This window comes from Musa acuminata, chromosome BXJ3-4, assembly GCF_036884655.1.
Source record: "Musa acuminata AAA Group cultivar baxijiao chromosome BXJ3-4, Cavendish_Baxijiao_AAA, whole genome shotgun sequence".
Taxonomy (NCBI): domain Eukaryota; kingdom Viridiplantae; phylum Streptophyta; class Magnoliopsida; order Zingiberales; family Musaceae; genus Musa; species Musa acuminata.
The window spans coordinates 42,561,023-42,579,390 of record NC_088352.1 but is presented as its reverse complement, the minus strand read 5'-3'; the positions used below and the strand labels follow the sequence as shown (position 1 = coordinate 42,579,390).

The 18,368-nt window shown below is 41.2% G+C and overlaps 3 protein-coding genes across 20 annotated transcripts; 2 read left to right on the top strand and 1 right to left on the bottom strand.

Moving 5' to 3' along the window:
- Positions 1-11: 11 nt before the first annotated feature.
- Positions 12-2,382, bottom strand: LOC135636807 (uncharacterized). Of its 6 annotated transcripts, none has more exons than XR_010496059.1 (4): positions 2,157-2,382; positions 1,910-2,079; positions 1,654-1,723; positions 12-424 (listed from the first exon to the last, which is right to left on the bottom strand). XR_010496059.1 is itself a non-coding variant. In XM_065148863.1 (4 exons), the coding sequence occupies exons 1-3, from the start codon at positions 2,303-2,305 to the stop codon at positions 1,701-1,703; spliced, it is 291 nt and encodes a 96-aa protein (XP_065004935.1). In that variant the 5' UTR covers positions 2,306-2,378; the 3' UTR covers positions 12-424; positions 1,654-1,700. The 6 variants fall into 6 exon arrangements, 4 of the variants coding, with proteins under 4 accessions (XP_065004935.1, XP_065004933.1, XP_065004934.1 ...); XR_010496060.1 differs by having other exon boundaries at positions 1,930-2,079; XM_065148863.1 differs by having other exon boundaries at positions 1,961-2,079; positions 2,157-2,378.
- Positions 2,383-4,673: 2,291 nt separating this feature from the next.
- Positions 4,674-9,733, top strand: LOC135635193 (probable transcription factor KAN4). Of its 2 annotated transcripts, none has more exons than XM_065146112.1 (6): positions 4,674-5,633; positions 5,731-5,807; positions 6,041-6,080; positions 6,267-6,420; positions 7,122-7,205; positions 7,740-7,848. In XM_065146112.1, coding segments are annotated over exons 1-6 (750 nt in total). In that variant the 5' UTR covers positions 4,674-5,239; the 3' UTR covers positions 7,741-7,848. The 2 variants fall into 2 exon arrangements, with proteins under 2 accessions (XP_065002184.1, XP_065002183.1); XM_065146111.1 differs by lacking the exon at positions 7,122-7,205 and adding an exon at positions 8,632-9,733 and having other exon boundaries at positions 4,686-5,633.
- Positions 9,734-14,462: 4,729 nt separating this feature from the next.
- LOC135585160 (uncharacterized) lies at positions 14,463-18,056 on the top strand. 12 transcript variants are annotated; one of them, XR_010495453.1, is made up of 8 exons: positions 14,463-14,645; positions 14,738-14,798; positions 14,876-15,262; positions 15,491-15,831; positions 15,906-16,126; positions 16,601-16,669; positions 16,757-16,868; positions 17,762-18,056. XR_010495453.1 is itself a non-coding variant. In XM_065145427.1 (6 exons), the coding sequence occupies exons 1-5, from the start codon at positions 14,526-14,528 to the stop codon at positions 16,122-16,124; spliced, it is 1,128 nt and encodes a 375-aa protein (XP_065001499.1). In that variant the 5' UTR covers positions 14,463-14,525; the 3' UTR covers positions 16,125-16,126; positions 17,780-18,056. The 12 variants fall into 12 exon arrangements, 5 of the variants coding, with proteins under 5 accessions (XP_065001499.1, XP_065001498.1, XP_065001494.1 ...); XR_010495454.1 differs by having other exon boundaries at positions 16,551-16,669; XR_010495452.1 differs by having other exon boundaries at positions 16,454-16,669; positions 17,780-18,056.
- The last annotated feature ends 312 nt before the right edge of the window (positions 18,057-18,368 follow it).

Below are 18,368 nucleotides of genomic sequence, written 5' to 3'. Positions count from 1 at the left end.
TTGAACGCTACTCAATGGCAAAAGGATCCATATCAGCTGGCCTTTAGAAAGTTTGCAGGTTGCTACTGACAGTGAAAATGAGCACAATGTTATGTTACATGAATTGCAGTGGAATTGTTTGGAGGATAGCAGCTGACAAGTAATAATAAGGGCAGCAACCAGCATCAAGTTCGGTTGTGCACACTGCATATAACTGTAACACCAGTTGAAGAAAGCATGCGCCACTTCAACCAGCGAAGCATAATTTCCCCAGCAGCTGTTCATCAGAAGCAAAAGTCGCACTTATTCTTGCATCGACACAAGCAAAGAGACCATTTAAAGTTTCTCCAAATCTTTCGGTTAATGCATGAGCAGGTTCTCATACAAACCCTATCAAGAATCCTTCGTTTACCAACCATGCGGCGATCCTAATTCCTTCAGGTACCTGCAGACATTATAACATGTTTTAAGTGACCAATTCTATCAGGATGTAAATATAGTTTTGTGCAAGAGTTAAAACTTAATCCTTAGACTGAAGGCATGGATGCAACCTACAAAGTCAGAATTTAAATCTTCTTCACTCAAGGGGTGAACTCCTGTAAGAGATAATGTTTGCTAATTTTTGTCAACTATCATATAAAACAAATACAAGATGTCAGTAGGTCTCATCTCACTGGTCAAAGATGAACTACTGTTGCTACATTTAGAAAGATTGGTCTAGAATTTTCTCCATAGGAACATTCATGACAAACATAGATAAAGAGTCATAAAAATTTGAGTCCTCTGATTTCTGAAAAAGCTTTTGTTGTTTGACTATAACGGGGTTTGCCTAACTGTCAAAACACAGTGTTAATGAATCTGATTGATACAGATCAAGATTTTCTAAGCAATTAGCCATCATTTCTTCCTTCTTACCACTCATCTAGTACTAGCCTCTTCCCATATCATTGCCATATTCATTGTCATATTCTCCTACTATATTCTCTAAATTGGAGAAACTTGTGTACATATTTGCTTCTTTGTTTCTCAAAATTGTAGCATTATACATGAATTTTTTTGGTCTATGGATCTTCTGTCCGACGTTCACAGAAGTGTACAAACTTTTCAGCCTTACATTAGGCAATAGTATAAAAGGACTGGTTGGTAGATTTGCATCCAATATTTCTCTGAAACAGCCAAGACCGAAGTTTCAATGAACAAAAGATCAGCATATATCCCTAACAAAGTATTTAGAAAACGATGGTTATGAGCAACTACTCCAGAAAGGTGTGGCATAGCAATGCAACATGTTCATTCGGGAGATGTCATCTCAAAAGCCGTCCGAGGGATATAAAAAGAAACTAGTAAAATTAATTCCAGTATAAGTGGATAAACCATAAAAGATGTCTATTATGTAATCAAACCATAACGAACTAATACAATGCATGAGAGAAGAATTAAGAAACCATCAAGTCAACATTTCACATTCAAAATGGAGTAAGAATACATGTATCCATATAAAAAGAAAAGGCAACACTTAATGATCAGAGGGTAGTATTTGTTTTCTTCAAGTGATTCAATGATCAAATGGCAGTACTATTACTTCAAAGTTATTAGATGATCATCCAAGTTTTCTAAAATAGCTCTCCTGATCATCTACCGTGGGAAGATCAATTGGGAAAAGAGGAGACCTACATCGGCTTACACCGCGATTCCCACTGAACGACGCCATCTCTTCTGCATCAACCATCTTTTCCATTTTTCCCTATCAAATCTCAATTCCAATTTCCTCGTATCAACCAAAACTCAAAAGAGAGAAATCAAAAGAACGCAGAATAGAGAATCAAGAAAAATATTTAAAACCCTAGTAATTAAACCAGAGATCTCATCATGCCATGATCATTATTGAGCCAAGAAAAAAGTTCCATCTTTTCACAAGAACTTGGCATACTTGACAGCGAGAGGACTAACTAGCGATCTTGACAAGTGCGACGGAAGGTACCCTGAGAGAGCTCACAGCACGACCTCGCGCTGACCGACAGGTGGGAGGTGAGACGAGGGGCGGCCATCACGCTGTAAAGTGGAAGGAAGGACTGCGCGCACCCTAATTCTCCCAGAGATCTACGGAGAAATGAACGAACCACCGGGATAAAAAAAGAACCGGAAAAAGCGAAGACCTTTTGGCTAAAAGTTTTTACCGGGGAGGGGAGAGGGGGAGGCGGCGGCGCTGGAGGCGGGGGCCCGCGATGGGCGGACAGGGGAGTCGGCGAACCGCATGCGGCGATCGGGGGGAGTAGGACCGCGCGGCAGCGAGCAGCGATCCAGAGATCGATCCGCGCCACGCCATTTGGAGATAGAAGAACAGTAGCCGCGTCGACCGTTTAGGGTTTTCGAAAGGAGCGAGACAACGGGTGATCCAATCCAGGGTGCTTTAAGATTGCGGATGATATGATCCGATACGGGACACATGAGCTTTGGACGATCCGGATGTGACTAGAGAGGCCTTATATTAATGTAATAGGCCTCAACCCGGAGTATGTGACCGATCCATGGGCCTCATGGGTTAAACCTCGACGACTAAGGCCCATTCATCGACAACACTCGAGGGTAAAATGATGGAACGATCAACGGCCAACAACATCATTCACGGCGCTCGAGATTCCAACGCGCACGAATCATAAAGCGACAACATCGTTCTCATCCTACGTGAACGTCCTCCGTCAATCGGACTGTGTGTCGCAGTTCGTCCTCTACACCTTGGAAAACGCATCTCGTTCCAATATCACTGTCTTTTCTGTCATCTCTCTTTGGAGGCCTTCAACACCACCGCATATATATTTCCATTTCCTGCAGGAGAAGCTTCGGATCGTCGCCATCTCCTTATATTACGATGCAGACAAAGATTCCCACACAGTATCTTCTGCCACAATCCCCTATAAGTAATGCGTTTCACCAGTAGAGGTTGATGGACACAAGATGTGACAACAAACAATTGATTGATTGTTACTTATAATTCTTTCAAACACAGATGCTCCCCAAGTAAAAAAGGAACACAGAGATCACAATCTACAAGAGAAAAATCTTGAAAGGCAAGATATCTTGCGGTTTCACAACGAAGTGCAGGACTCGGTTCATATCCATCCATGCCATATGGGTTGCCATACCTGTGGAAGGTGCAGCGACACCAACTCCATCCAAAGGCGACATCACAGCCACAAGAACAATATGCTCCTACAAATCGATTAATAATACTGATTCAACCTTCGAGGCGACAGATTGGCATGAACATGAACGCACGTTCCTTTGTTTCTAACCTTCAGCAAAGATGAGTATCTTTACAGTGTATTCCCCTTCGTCTCTAGGGTGTATGACTTCTACGTAACATGTGGCTTTTGGTGGCTAAGTTTGAGGCAGGAAAATGGTGTGTGGCTCTCGTTCCTCGAAGAGAAAGGAAAAGGGTAGGGGGGGGGTGGAGTAAGAAAGGAGGCAAGCTTTTGAGCTCAATTATTGAGTGCTTCTGAGCTCGACGGACACGAGACTCGGTGGTCCTGTTGGAGTACTGAACCGAGAGAAAAAGGAGTGAGATCATTCCATTAGCTTGCTCTTGAGGAGTCGCAGGGATTGCCTCTTTAAAGTATTAGAGGAGAGAGATTACCACAGCCTGTGAATGTTGTAGAGAACAAGCTTCCATTTGTTTCTCACCCAAACAAACTATGTTTTACTTTGAGATTCTTGGGGACCAGACTTACCAAGAGATAAAAAGTTCAACGAGTGCAATATATGCTGGCATTGAACTCCAGTTCTGGTCACAGCTCTGCTGTTCGATGGCAGGTGTTGTGCTTCGATGGAGCTGCCAAAAGCTTCCATTGCATGGCAGGTGTAGTGCTTCTCCAAAGTATTCTTCAATGCGATTCAGGTCAAAAGCTCGATCTACGCCCCGTTCTAATCGGATCCAATCCAATAATTGCACTGTCTACATCAAGGAGAGAGATGGGAAAGTCTGTCATGATCAAAGTTATGCAGGGATTAGGGTTTCCCTGTGTCACGTGACATGGGCACGTGGGAGCAGCGTGGATCGCTGTGTGGGCGCCACGTGGTTCTCGAGGGGCTCGAGAATACATCCATGGACAGGAGGAGGGAATACCGGAGAAGGGGAAGACGGGGAAGGGACGACGACAAATGCTAGCCGTCGAGTGGTCGAACTTAGGGCCCAGATCGGCCCAGCTCCATGCACGTGGAGGCGCGGCTCCGGTGTCGCCGGGCATCCCAACCCGGCGTCGGCCGTGGCGAGCGACCTCGTCCTCTTCCCCTAATCCCACACGTACATGTGTCCAGCACAGGAATGGCATGCATTCAACGCGTGCGTGGGGGAGAGCTCCACTGAAGTATATATATATTAGTAATGAGTACATCTAGCTCAGGATGATGATATATGCCACAGGAATTTGCCGAACATGAAGAACTTGGAAGTCCTAATATACAGAGTTGTTTATGCACTGCCAACATCTGACGTGCCCGGTGGTGCTGTCTTCTTTGATTTACTTGTCTATTTACTGTTCACCTTGCTGGCAATCTTCCAATCGCTCCACCAGATTCCAACTCAGGAACCGCACCATCGGAGAGATAGTGGGCAAATTAGGTCACTATCTGTTGATGTCAAATGAACAGTTCCTCCTGTTCTTCTCATATTCCAGGACATCTCTCTCTCTCTCTCTCTCTCTCTCTCTCTCTCTCTCTCTCTCCCTCTCTCTTTCTTTATCCATCTCCATTTATACCTACAGCCATTCTTCCCTTCGTTTTCATGGAAGAGGAAAGAGATATTGCATTCTCTCTCTAGGCAATACACCTCTCTCTCTTTCTTCCGCTGGGTCAGTATCTTTCTTTTCGTGCCTAGCAATCTGGGAATCCTGCAATTATGGCTGCACCTCTTCCCGCGATGCTGCAGCATTTATTATTTGCCATTCTCCTATCTCCAGGCCTGCCTTCTCACTGTCTTGTTCTCTCTCTCTCTAGTTTCTTTGTTATATAGTCTTCGAACATTGTACCCCTGGAAATCATAACCCACTCATGACCTAATAATCACGGAAAAAAGCTTCTATTTATCCCAGTACTCCCACTCGATTTCCTTCTCATCCCTCACTCTACTCCACCACCTCTGGCTCTCTTTCCAGCCCTTCTTTCTTCCAAGAAGCTGCTCTTCATTTAGGAGTTAATTCTCAGCAGGGAAACTCTTTACATATTGCTGATCCCGATCTTCCACCTTCTGCCTCATCGAGCTCAAATGTCAACCATCTACCCTGATCTCTCACTCCACATCAGTCCACCATCGGTCTCCGTCGACGGAGCTTCGATGATGGGGGCTTTTGGGGGGGAGGCAGGTACGATCTCTGGTAGCAGCGAGGGCGACATGGGACACGATCAAGCCTTCTTGCAGAATGACCACGGCGGGGAGTTAAACCATGCTGAACCGAGGTTGAGCCTAGGGCTCCGGTCACCAGGGTCAAGTCTCAGCAATCACCATGAGAAGCTTCATCGTCCTCAGATCTGTGGATTTAAGCGGAGTTCGAGGTCGGCCCATGGAGGAAAGAGGAGCGTTAGGGCTCCGAGAATGAGGTGGACGTCCACCTTACACGCACATTTCGTTCATGCGGTGAAGCTCCTCGGCGGCCACGAGAGTGAGCATCCCAACTCCAGCTTTCACTATAGTAGACATTGTTCTTGTCATGCTCAAGAGTGATAACATCATCCTGCTCGAGTCATTTTGGCACGCAGGAGCTACGCCAAAATCAGTGTTGGAGCTGATGAACGTCAAGGATCTCACACTTGCTCATGTAAAGAGCCATCTGCAGGTACAGAACTAACCACAGAAAATAGCTGCTTGTCGATCTCATATTCCCTAAATTTCCTGCACAACTCCTGGTAATTCTAGTAGGATTAGGGTTTTGTGTTGGGTTCACGACATGCATCCAAGTGCAAAGGACAAACTGGCATCTATTGAAGTAATTAATCTTAGCATGGTGACCTTTTGGATCCTTCCTTTGGTTGCATTACATTAATAGTCTTCATGTGCATGTCGATGCAGATGTACAGAACAGTGAAGAGCACTGACAGAGGAGAGGCAGGTACATGGATATTCCTTCTCCAACACAGAAAGCCTCCTCCACCAAAATGTCTTTGGTGTTTGTTCTATAAGGGACGCCGATACCATCACCCGGCCATGGCTTGGCCTTTTCTTGCTTGATTTATTAGTCTGCTGTACCGAGAAGCACATCCATTTGGATCTCAGTGGTGGGTGAAATGGTTTGCAGGTCAAGGTCAGGCAGATATGGGCATTAGCCAGAGGACAGGGATGGAGGAAGTGGAGGGAGGACTGCCATGTGATAAAGCTGGGAGTGAGATCACTTCATCTTATCATTCCCTCAGCACACCAACCCCACCAACCACACAGGTCAAATCTCCTAGGTCAGTCTAATTCTTCCAGATGCTCCTTTCTGCATCAGTCTATTCACCTTCCCATTGAATGCCCATGCATGTGGTGGATACCATTTTGCCAGATCGAAATGGTGAATTGATGCTGCTTGAAACAAGTTAGAGATGAACTGGGGGTGTCATCTTGTTCTGTAGATCACTTAATAATTATTTGTCTCTGTAGTTATTAGTTGATAGATAGCTGTGGTCAAACCAAGTAGTCTTGATCCAGCTGTCCCTGTATTCTTTTACTGAGGTTGAGGTGATTTAAGGACAAAGGAACACAAGGGTTTCATGTGTTTGACCACTGGATTTGTGCCTACTGTTCTTGTCTTGCACACATGGAGGTTGCTTCCAGGTATTTACTAGGTGTAATGGCATTGTTTAATTGTATAAGAGAATGTTCTTATAACCAGATCCAGAAAATGTTTGAATTTGAATGAATTAAGGGAAACCACTGGTTGATGAAAGCATCACTAGATCATGTGCTGTTGCCTAATCTCACCTTCTTGCCAACATAGTTATATGACTCAGTCCATGAAGAAGGAAAAGTTGCTCAAGGACTTTTGTCAGAAAATCCCTAAACAAGTAGCTTTTGTCAGACAAAAAATGAAAAGGAAAAATGACTGCAGTAAGCAAAAAAGTGTATGATGCAACATAAAATCCTTAACATTAGGTGATCTTGTCCCATGTAGGAACTCCAAGATGAGGAAGAGAAGGGTCCCAAGAATTGCTACAGAAGGGATAGAAAAGGTTTTGCACATTGTGTCACACATCTGGTAATCCTTTCTAATTAGTCACCACTTACACTTGGGCCTAACATTGCTAAGGAAGTCACAAGTATTCAGCCTAGTTTTCTATCACTTGCTTATTATACTTGAGGTTTTATTCTTTTAGGCAGGACAACTTCATTTGGATAATTCTTGGAAGTGTTTGGACACACATCTCCTCATTTTTCATGACATTATTATTCTATCTTGCCTCTGATCCTTCAGAAGTATATATTTTGATTGCTATGTCTCACTTATTTCTTATTTATGAGGTCCTTAGGATGCCAGATTGCCCCTGTCCCATTTGGATTGAAGGTTCATGACTGTAGGCTACAAACAATGACAAAAGACAACCAAATCAGTTTGTAACTTTGTGAAAGGGTGATGTAGATGGAACAGTGAGAACTGTGCAACACTGTTGCTGCTGAAACTGGATCTATATCTGTCCATAGCAACAAACATATATATCACATCTAATGTTGACACACCATATCATTTTGTTGCCCAATAAATTTCTGATTTCATTGTCCATCTTGTGTGCAGAGAGATATATCCATCTGCAGAGAGGCATGCTTGGAACCCATCAATCAAACAAAATGGATTGGCATATCCCTTCTTCAGAAGTGATGATTTGCTAAGCAATGACTACCAGGTATGCAGACAACACTTCTGGTTCCCTTGTGCTGACATTGATGACACAAGAGGATAATTTAAGTTTCAAGGAAGACAATAAAACTTCTAAGTAGGAGCTGGATCTGACACTTATTTTACCTAGAGTTGCAGCACCTGATACTTATTTTACCTAGAGTTGCAGCACCTTGAATTTGTAGTTTCAATGGATAGTATGAGAAGAAAGTATAAGGGTGAATTTAGATTGATGAAGCCATTGAATAGGACATGGATAATTATTGTGCCTGTCACTGCTTGCATCCTACATTTTAGTGGAATATCCTTGATCATCTTGATATATTTCTGTTTTCTGCTTTCTTCTTCCATCTCTTACAAGCATTTAACTGTATATATGCACACACATACACTGAAAATGTTCAGTATATCTTACTGTTGTTAGAGGGGAAACTTAAGAAATAATGTACTTGAACTTGGTGGCATAGCTGGTTTCCTGGAGAAAGGTAGAGATTTCTATACATCATATTCTTCAGCACTAATTATGTGTCTATATTCATTCAAAACAAGCAATTTCATAATATATGGACAAATACACTGTTTTTAAACACTTAAAGGATATCTAAAAGTGCTTTTTTTCCTATTTTTGAAGAGTAAACAGAAAACAAGAATGTCTGTAAAAGAACAGACACCCAAAGTGTTATAGGATGAAATCTGATCATGTTTCACCACATATCTATCACTGATGCACCATTCATATTCTTTCTTTGATCCAACAAAAAAGATCTGACCTTTCTTCACCTGTGAGCAGGCACTGGTGGAAGATCAACCCCAAGCACTTACCCAGTCACAGGAACAACGGCTAAACCTGGTGCCAAACTCCATTGGTGCTGCACATACCAAGATGCCTGACCTTGAAATCTCCTTAGGCAGCCATGACGCTTCTAAAATGCTTGTGAATTATATAGCTTGATCATTTAAAGAAATCTGGAAGAAAAAGGAGAAAGAGATCCTGATGGTACTGAGATAACTTGTTTTGGTGGTGTTCAAGTTTTGCTTGGAAGATGATGAACTCTCGCTGTCGAGAATCTGCAGGAGAGCCAAACACAACCGGTGAGTTATGTGCCTGTAAAGTCTGGTCTCTGGATAATTTAGGGTGTGACTGTGTAGATCATTCTGACAAGACTCTGAAACATTTCACATCTAAGTAGAAGAAATGTTCCTAAAATATTAAGAAAAAGATCTTTCCCGTTCAACTTCCAATCCAGCATTTATTTGATTAGTCCGCGGGCTTTAAGAACCATGGGATTAGTAGATCAAAAGGGTAAGGCAAGTTCTTGATTCAGTGGACAATTACTATGGGTATGTCATGGCTGCTGCTGCTGCCTCCTCGCATCATGCTTGCAGTCAAACCTCAGCAGCAGCAGCAGCAGAAGTCAATTCCTTCGAGCTTCATGTCAATAATAAAGTATAAGGAAAAGAAAATTGTAGGGGAATGAAAAGAAGGGAACATCCCGTTCAAGAGGCTTCTGCAGTCTCATTCAAGAAGTCCTCATCTTGTAATTTCTAGCAGAACAGGTAGTGAATTCGCCATGTAGAGCTTGATGGAGATATGCAGTGGGGAGCTCGACAAGCTGCGGGGCGAACGCCACGACATCTTCTCTTCTCCTGGGAGTTCAGGCCTGAGTGTGGAGAAGGGCATAGTGACGAGAAAGGGAGAGAGGCTTCTCTTCTTAGCTTCCCAGTTCTAAGCCATGCCACGAAGAGCAAATTGTTGCAGCAATCATAAGATTGCTCTGTCTTTGAAACCACTCTGCCACTTCTTGTAGACTGCTTCAGCATTTAGAACAAGCATTTGAGACATGTATCAGCTTCAAAATATTCGGTATATATAATCTTCAATGATCTAACAACATCACTTGTAATCTTACACCTAAAAAGATAATGCTCGTGATGGAATACTTGCCTCCTATTGAACGTATTAGCAATATATTGGTCTAATAGGGGAAATATTTCTACCAACAAAGGCTCAGACATATGGTAGATAGTCAGCATGAGCAAGATAAGAGATAAATCCTATGACATATGGTAGAATATCCCGCAGGCTAAACCTACTATAAAATGACCACTAGGCCACAACAATCTAGTTAAAGTAACTATTAACTACAATTACTTTACCTTTATTGGCTACTGAATTAAGCTTAAGAGAAATCTTTTATGTATATCAACTACAAAGCATATACCCAAGAAATCATATCGAGAATCTAATCCAATATCGATCTTTATATATATCAACTACAAAGTATATATCCGAGTGTACCTCAGCCCCCAAGTGAGTATTGGAGCTATCCTATTGACCACATCAGACTTCTTACGTATATGAACCCAAACTGAGTTGACCTAATTCATACATTGCCTACATCATTTCTATCATTTTAGCACTAGAAAGATGTCCTATGTCACAAGAACATTATCTTGCTCACTTGCTTAAAGAGCACACTAGCAAGGGCACGTCACCCCCAACTTGCTTAAAGTAGTTTATATGAGGACAACATGATCAGCACAACCTAAAGCACTATCTACAACGTTAGAATGGTTAGCACAACTCGAAATGTTATATATGATGTTAGTATAATCAACATAACCCGAAGACTATCAATAGTACGATCGACATAGCCTAAAGTACTTTCTTTTACAGTAGTGTAGCTGACACGTCTTGAAGCACTCATTTTAATAACAATATGATCGAAATGGCCTAAAGTGCTCCCTTCGATGATAGCATGACTAAAATAGTCCAAAGCATCCCAATATTCGATTTATCCTTCACGGGCATAAGAGTCTCTTATGTGTGATGTATCCTCTATGGACAAAATAAAAATCCTAAGAACTAATGTATCTTTCGCACACATAAGCATCTTTAGCTCATGATACATCCTTCGTCAATGAGAGCATCTAAAGCATTCAACATGCCTGCAAATGAAAAGCAAATTGATGGCTAACACATTCTTTATAAGCACTAGCATCTCTAACGTAGAGCTCACTTTCTCAATATGGATAGGTCGACCAAGCGCCTATCGTGGGTAGCTTGATTGATGCCAAATGCAAGAGACTGATCGATGTTCGATGTAGGCAAATCGATCAAATGCGCAAGGTGGTCGGGTCAACCAACACTTAGTGACTTGGTTGACCAATGCCCAATGCTACTAGGTCAGTCAATACCCAAGATAGCCATATTGACTAGCACTTGAGGTGACTAGTTTGGCTAACACCCAGTGCAGCTAGGTCAGCCAAAGCTCAAGGTGGCTAAGTCGGCCAATGCACGAGGTGGCTAGATCGATCAACGCTCGAGGTGGCCAAGTCGACCAAGCGGCCAACATGACCAAATCAGTAAAGCACCCAATGCGATCAAGTTGACCAACACCCTGAGGTACAAATTGGCTAAACAGTCATGGATAGATTGATTAGATTTTTTATAATGGATAGGTCGACTGAAGCAATTAGGATGACGACTCCCCAAACACATCCATCTCTCTCTCTCTCTCTCTCAGCAGAAAAGCAGGAACATCGGATCCACTGCTAAATCTCTCCTAAAGCAACATAGCTGCAGATGATAAAGATCCATTTCTGAACGAGCCACAAGTTAATATTGCTGAAATCTCAATCAAAGAGGGGGAAGGATGGAAACGGAACGCCATCAAGGAACTGTGGGCATCGATTGCCGTCTCTCAACGGAGGCGACGGGCAAGCATGACGCTTCGGCCGCGCCCTCGGATTCGGGCGACAACCCCCACCTGGTTCCCATTGGTTTGGCAGCGCAGGAGAGTAGGTAGCTGCTGGTTTTGCTTCCTCCTCCTGTCCTCTGTTTGTGGCCGGACGGACACGCGGCAAGTCCGTCACTTGGTCTTGGAACGAAGCACACACAGAGACGAACACGTGGACGGATTTAGTTGGCTCCGCTGCTAAGTTATCAGGCTGAGCGGTTTGACCAACCCAAATTGGTCAAAGAGATGGACTCATCCAAAATCTGATGTCAACCCACAGCTAATTGAAGTTAACATCAGATAATTCCAATTTAAAAATATATAAATATATAATATTTAAAATGTCTCTAAATGTTTCAGTTAAGGTTTCAACTAATAGAGAATAACTACATTGAACATATATGCATATTTTTATATATTTTACAATAATTTATATATGTCCAAATAAATTTAGTCGTAAAAATACGGAAACTACTTATTCTGCAGGCGCATATATATGCATGCAACATTCCGCAGGTCTTATGAAATTTTGCGTGTAGTTATCAATAGTTTAGTCCTGCCGGCTGTAAAAGTCGTGTTCGACGGATCTTGATGAAGACATGTGGAATCTGAATGTGGATGTGATCGAATGCAATGGGTACGTGATGAGGATTAGAAAGTGGGTAATCGCATCCTACAGTGCACGAATCTCAAAGCATTACTTGGCCGGAAGTAATAGATCCATCTGATTTGACTAACCTCTTAATCACACTCAATTCAGAGGTTAATTATAAATTATCTTTTATAATCAGTTACTTTTAATATTCCAATCTTTACTCCTTCAAAATTTCTATTAAGATTTTTATACTTATAAAAGTGAAACATTAAATTCCCTCTATAACGTTAAAAAAATAATTTTATGATATAAAAAAAGAAGATAAATTTTGTTGAAACGACGAATAGATAATATGTAATTAGCCCTCAGGATAATCTAATTTTCTATTCACACTTGTTTTAAAAATATTTTAACTTGATTTTATCACATTAAATATTTTTAAATTAAAAAAACGACGCAATATCATCCCAAATTGAAAAAAAAAAGTAATGTGTTTACTGTTTTTGAATCTACTGAAATTAACTAATTATTATTTTTCACTTTAATTTATTTTAAATTTAATTAAAGAGTGTCTAAATCTGATTTAAAAGTATATTCGATCCACGTTTAACATTTCAAGTTCTGTAGCCATCTTTTCGTTTAAATTTATATTTAAATCCATAATTCATTAAAATCGATAAGCATTACACCAACCAACACATAGTTAGTTAGTTCATCTAATAGCAATTTAATTCATTCATGTGAGATCGTTCACTAATATCAATTTCATTCATGGGTGAATGCTTGTGAGGTCGTTTTCCAAAATTTAGTTCATCTAAGAGCAATTTTGGGTGGATGCATGTGGGATCGTTTTCCAAAATCCATAAAACAATTGAAGGCAAACCGATGAAGAGAAGAAATAGAGACGAGAAGAAGAAACCATGTCCTCCCGAACCTGGTTTTGCCCCACCCCAGCTCTATATGAACCCCACCTCCTCTCAGCCTCATCGGTATCTCCATTTCGCTGTCGCTGAAGCTTCAAGCAGCGTTTAGCCATGGCTTTCGTCGCAAAGAAGCCTCCCTCCTCCTCCGGCGACGAGAACCAGACCATGGAGGTGGCCCGAAGCCCCGTCAGCAACTCCCTCTACCTCAAGGGTCCGGACGCAGGAGGCGGCGCGGAGCGGCGGTCCCTCGACAAGGACGTCGTGCTCAGCAGGATCCGCCACCGGAAGCGCGTCAACCGGCTGGTGACCGTTCTCCAGTCCCACCTCCGTTCGCAACCGGCCATGGAGAAGGACGGTGAGCCCAGCAGATGGCTCGATGATGCCTTCTCTTGCCCTTGATGATGATGATGCCAGGACTCTCGATGGTGAGGAAGATGTGAGGGTAGCTCAAGAACAGCAGCAGGCTTACAACTAGTTTGATTATCCTCTCGTCCACTCTACACTGCGATCAAACTGCCATGCAAACGCAGATCTGCATGTCTCTCACAGTCTGACCTGATCACAATGTACTGAAACATACTGCAGCTTTTTATTTATACTTTGATGCATGTGGATAAGATTTGATGCTAAGTTATGCTTCTTGGAGATGCCTTATTTTGGTTTGCGCAAGTCAATATATACAATTCACTCGTCAGTGATAAAATACAGCATTATGGTTGAATCAGACAAATCCGTGGAGCATAGGATCGATGATAGTTCTTGTACTTTTTCTTTTTTCTTGTGTGAGGGTTACCAGCAATAGTTTCGACAATGATTGTGAGGGTAATAATGATTCTTATGCACCCGTCTTTTCTTGCATGAGGATTGTGAGCAATAGCTCTAGCAAGGCTGAGAGAAAGGGAGCCGATGCAAAATGCAAGGTGATGGTGAAAGGAGGAGGAGGTGATGGTGAATCCGATGATAATAATGGAAGAAGGGTGAATGAGGTGTAATTTGGATAGTTTTCTAGGATATCTAAAATAAAAGAGTAATTATTTAGAAAATATCTAAAATAAATATATTTTTAGAAAAAATCACTATATATATATATATATATATATATATATATAAAGTTGGATAAACTCTCAAAAATAAATTTCTAACTTTGAAATTTTTTTACAAAGCACTATGGGATAGATGAAAATATTGTTTTCTCAAAATAGTTAAAATATTGTTAAAATATTTATTTAAAAAAAGTTATACGAGAATTTCTCAAAATAAGTTGTAGATTCTTTTCGATACTTTTAGAAATACAGTATTAATATTAACATAATATAATATTGTAAAATCATGTTTCCTTTTATCCGATGAGGGTTTCGTGTAGCAGTAGTAGTAGTAGGCCACGGTGGGTTTTTGGATTACCCAGCGACCACCGCATCCGGAGGAGATGACGACGCGGCTACAGTCCGTTTGCTGCGTGCACCGCCGCCTTCTCCAACTCTCGCCTCCCTCCTCTACTCCTCCCTCCTGCCCCCGTCGCAGAAGCCTCTCCGGCCCTTCCGCCTTCGTAAGATCTCGTCCCCCCATCGCGACTCCGAGAATGCAACCCCCCCCCCCTAAAACCCTAACCCCCGACCCTTTTGGACTTTTTGGATGCAGCTTCCTCCTGTTAACCTTCGATGGTACGGCCGCAGTTTCCGCTTCCGGAACGCATCCACAGGTAAATTCTCTCTCCTCCGTCGACCGAATCTCAAAGAAAAATGACATCTTGATGTTGCCTCGGTTGATTTCTGAAAGGTCGATCGATTCTGCCGGGCAAGGTGTTAGCCTATTTGCCCGATTCAGAGAACTCCAACGGCGCGGTAAAAGAGGCGAATGCGTCCAGTGTTGATTCGAACGTTGGATCCTTGGTTAGCGCTAGGGATTTCGACGCGGTCCTCCGGTCTGGGTCTCACACGAGGGGCAGCTTTGACCCCTTTCGTGGGAAGTCGGGTTCTGTGTCTTTCTGCGGATTGACTCACCAGATGGTGGAAGAGAGGAAGCTGGTTTCTTCCCCCTTCAATGACGGCACAGGATCGCTCGTGTGGATTTTAGGTCCTCTAGCGCTGATATCTTCGCTCGTGGTTCCACAATTTTTTCTCGGCAACGTTATCGACTCGGTTCTACGAGATGAGATCCTCGCAGGTACATATCGTTGTTCTTGGCAAGAACTTAGTACTTGATCAATTAAATTCTTTGGGCAGTGTTACAAGTATCAATTAAATTGAACGTTAGAAACCAATAAGATTAGAATTATTTCAACAAGAAAAAAAAAACATCATGCTTAACTATGTCAATTTTAGTCTTTCCTAATGTATAAAGGCCAGTTTGTTTTTGTTATTTTTTCCTGAAGAATATAACTATTTTCTGCAGAAATTGTCGCCTCATTGTCTTCAGAGGCCATATTCTATGTCGGGCTTGCTGCATTTCTGTCAGTAACTGATCATGTACAACGCCCATATCTTGACTTCAGCCCGAAAAGATGGAGCCTTATCACCGGCCTCAGAGGCTACCTTTCCTCGGCTTTCTTCACCATGGGTTTCAAGGTGTTTGCTCCTCTTCTTGCGGCCTATGTTGTTTGGCCAGTGATTGGTCTCCCTGCTGTGGTTGCCGTTGCTCCATTTCTGATGGGTTGTGCTGCACAATATGCATTTGAGACACACCTCGACAGACGTAATTCATCTTGTTGGCCTGTATTGCCAATAATCTTTGAGGTATCGGTTACGATCCTGTCTTGAAGTCCTTTTCCGATTCAAATTCTAGTACTTGGACTGATTTTATATTGCAGGTATATAGACTGTATCAGTTGAACAAGGGTGCACATTTTATAGAAAGGTTATTGTTTCTAATGAGAGGATCGTCTACGAACACTGCAGTAATGGAAAGAAGTAGCGCATTCATTTCCATGCTAGCCGTTCTCCAAATCCTTGGTGTTGTTTGCCTGTGGTCTTTAATGACTTTTCTTCTAAGACTTTTCCCTTCTAGACCTGTGGCAGAGAACTATTAAATGTAAGTGCCTTGCTTAATCAACTATTAAAATTGTTTAACCTGCTAGTTAAGTTTTATAGATGCACGGTACCTTTGATATGCCAGATTCCTGAAAATGGAACTTAAACTAGCATAATATGCCCAAGAGTAATTGAAGATCTAAATTAAAAAAGAAAAATTTGAAGTTCTAGTTGATATGAAGGTGGATGTTTTCTTTTATGAGACACAAATTAATTCTTGAGGAGCAACCATTAGGTAAAAAGGCAAAAGACTCATAGCAGATGCATAACTCTTATAAAAAAAGTGATTTGGAGACCCATTTGAATCCTTATTGTATATTTTTTGCAGTCTCCAAACCAATAGGATATATTATACTGCTGATGGTACTATTATCTGTGCTAAAACACATGAAGTAACAGTTTATTGAGATGACATGTTGTGCCAGCTTTGTCAGCACAAGCATGTTCCCTCACGAGTTCTGGTTTGGCAATGCAGTCTCTCGAGCTTTTCTCAATTTGTCATGATAGTGCACATGAGCAGAGCAGCATGGTACCTGAGGAACTGGTGGTCCACTGGCATGACTCAAATTTAATAAAAGAACTTATTGCTTGTCTGATCTAGAAATTAAATTATCCTTGATTATTCCTGCAGTGTGATTGGTGACTTTGATGATGGATGATTGTGACGAAATAGAATCCACCTCTTTAAAAGCACTAACTGACAAAATTAGCTGGTGCCAAAATGGACAGTATGGGATTTGAAGGTAATCTGGTGCAGTTGTTATAATTATTGGTATTTGCAGATAGATTGCTGATCGAGTGTTTTTAACAGCTGAGAAGTGTTGATATTCAATAGCAAGTCTCTTTTACATTTTCTTCAAGACAAATAAAAATTCATACGAAAGTAAATGTTGCATGATTTGGGCATGAAGGGTAGAAGAAGGTAATGTTTCAGACTAAGATTTCTGTTTGATGTAGGTATAATGTATGAAATCTGGGGACTGTGCATACCAGTTAACGAAAAAGGGTATTGGTAAATGGAAAATACAAGTGTTAAGATGTTCGAACAGCAGGCCAGATCTATAATGATATTAGATTATTCAGAGATGTTTTCAAAAAGGTCGACTTGTTGGGTGGCCAACCCGGAGATTGAATTGTCCAAGATTTAAGACACAATCTCTGGGAAATAATCCATCAAGAGATTGGATACGATGATCATAGTTTTAAAGCTAAATTCATGAGCTTGCCTTGCCCATGGAAGTGGCCAACTTTTCCAGCCAGAATAAAAAATTGAATTTCTTTTGTTACTTTTGGATTAGTTTCATCATCCACTGAAGTGTTGTGATTTTAATGCTTACTTAGCTGCAGTTTAAATGCCTATTTGTTATTTTGTGTATATTTTTTCTTGGATAGAGTAAAGTGATAGATAGTAAATCATGGCACATTCATTCTATTCCAGCTTGATTGATGTTTTTTTGAAGTCATTGCAAAATTTAGATAATGTATACATACTATAGATGTGAGACGTAACAGATGAGAAGATTAAATTTAACAAATCATTATTCACATTCTGTTCCTGGGAACAATTTGTTACAATGCAGATGAAATTTTTAGTTTTTTTTCTTGTCTCAATAAGTGTATATCGAAACTTCCATAGGCCTTCAAATGCGTGCAGAATACAGACTAATGACACCACCAGCAAGCAAGTGAAGGCTATATAAAGTATCCTGCATCATCTGTAACCGTGATGGGTTCAAATATTAGCATCCTTTGCCAAAAAGAAACATTTGAAATGAAGACAGAAAAAGCTGCAAAACTGCAACCCAAAGAGTACAGGCTCCCATGATTTCATGTATGAAACTTTTAACATTTGATGTAGCTTTCTTATGTATCACTATATTGTATTTCTAGTGCATGGATAGCCAAGTCTAAATGTGTTATTGTTTCTTTCAGTGTGAAATGTCCTTTGATAAATATAGATTAATGGGAAGAAATAGATGATAAAGCATTAATTGCTTTTTTATCACTCTGCCAATATTCTTTACCAAACTAACTTTTGTTATGTAAGTATGAATCAAGTCTTCCTGATTTAGAATGGTGCAAAATCTAAAAACTATCGTTTGACACAGAATCTCAATTCACATGCATGCTTTTCTGATATGCCAGTTGTTTTGAACTGTTCTCCATTCATGGTACTTAAACATGATATTTGAATATTTCTATCATCATGTTGATTTCAAAAGTGTTAATTTGCATCGGGTTTT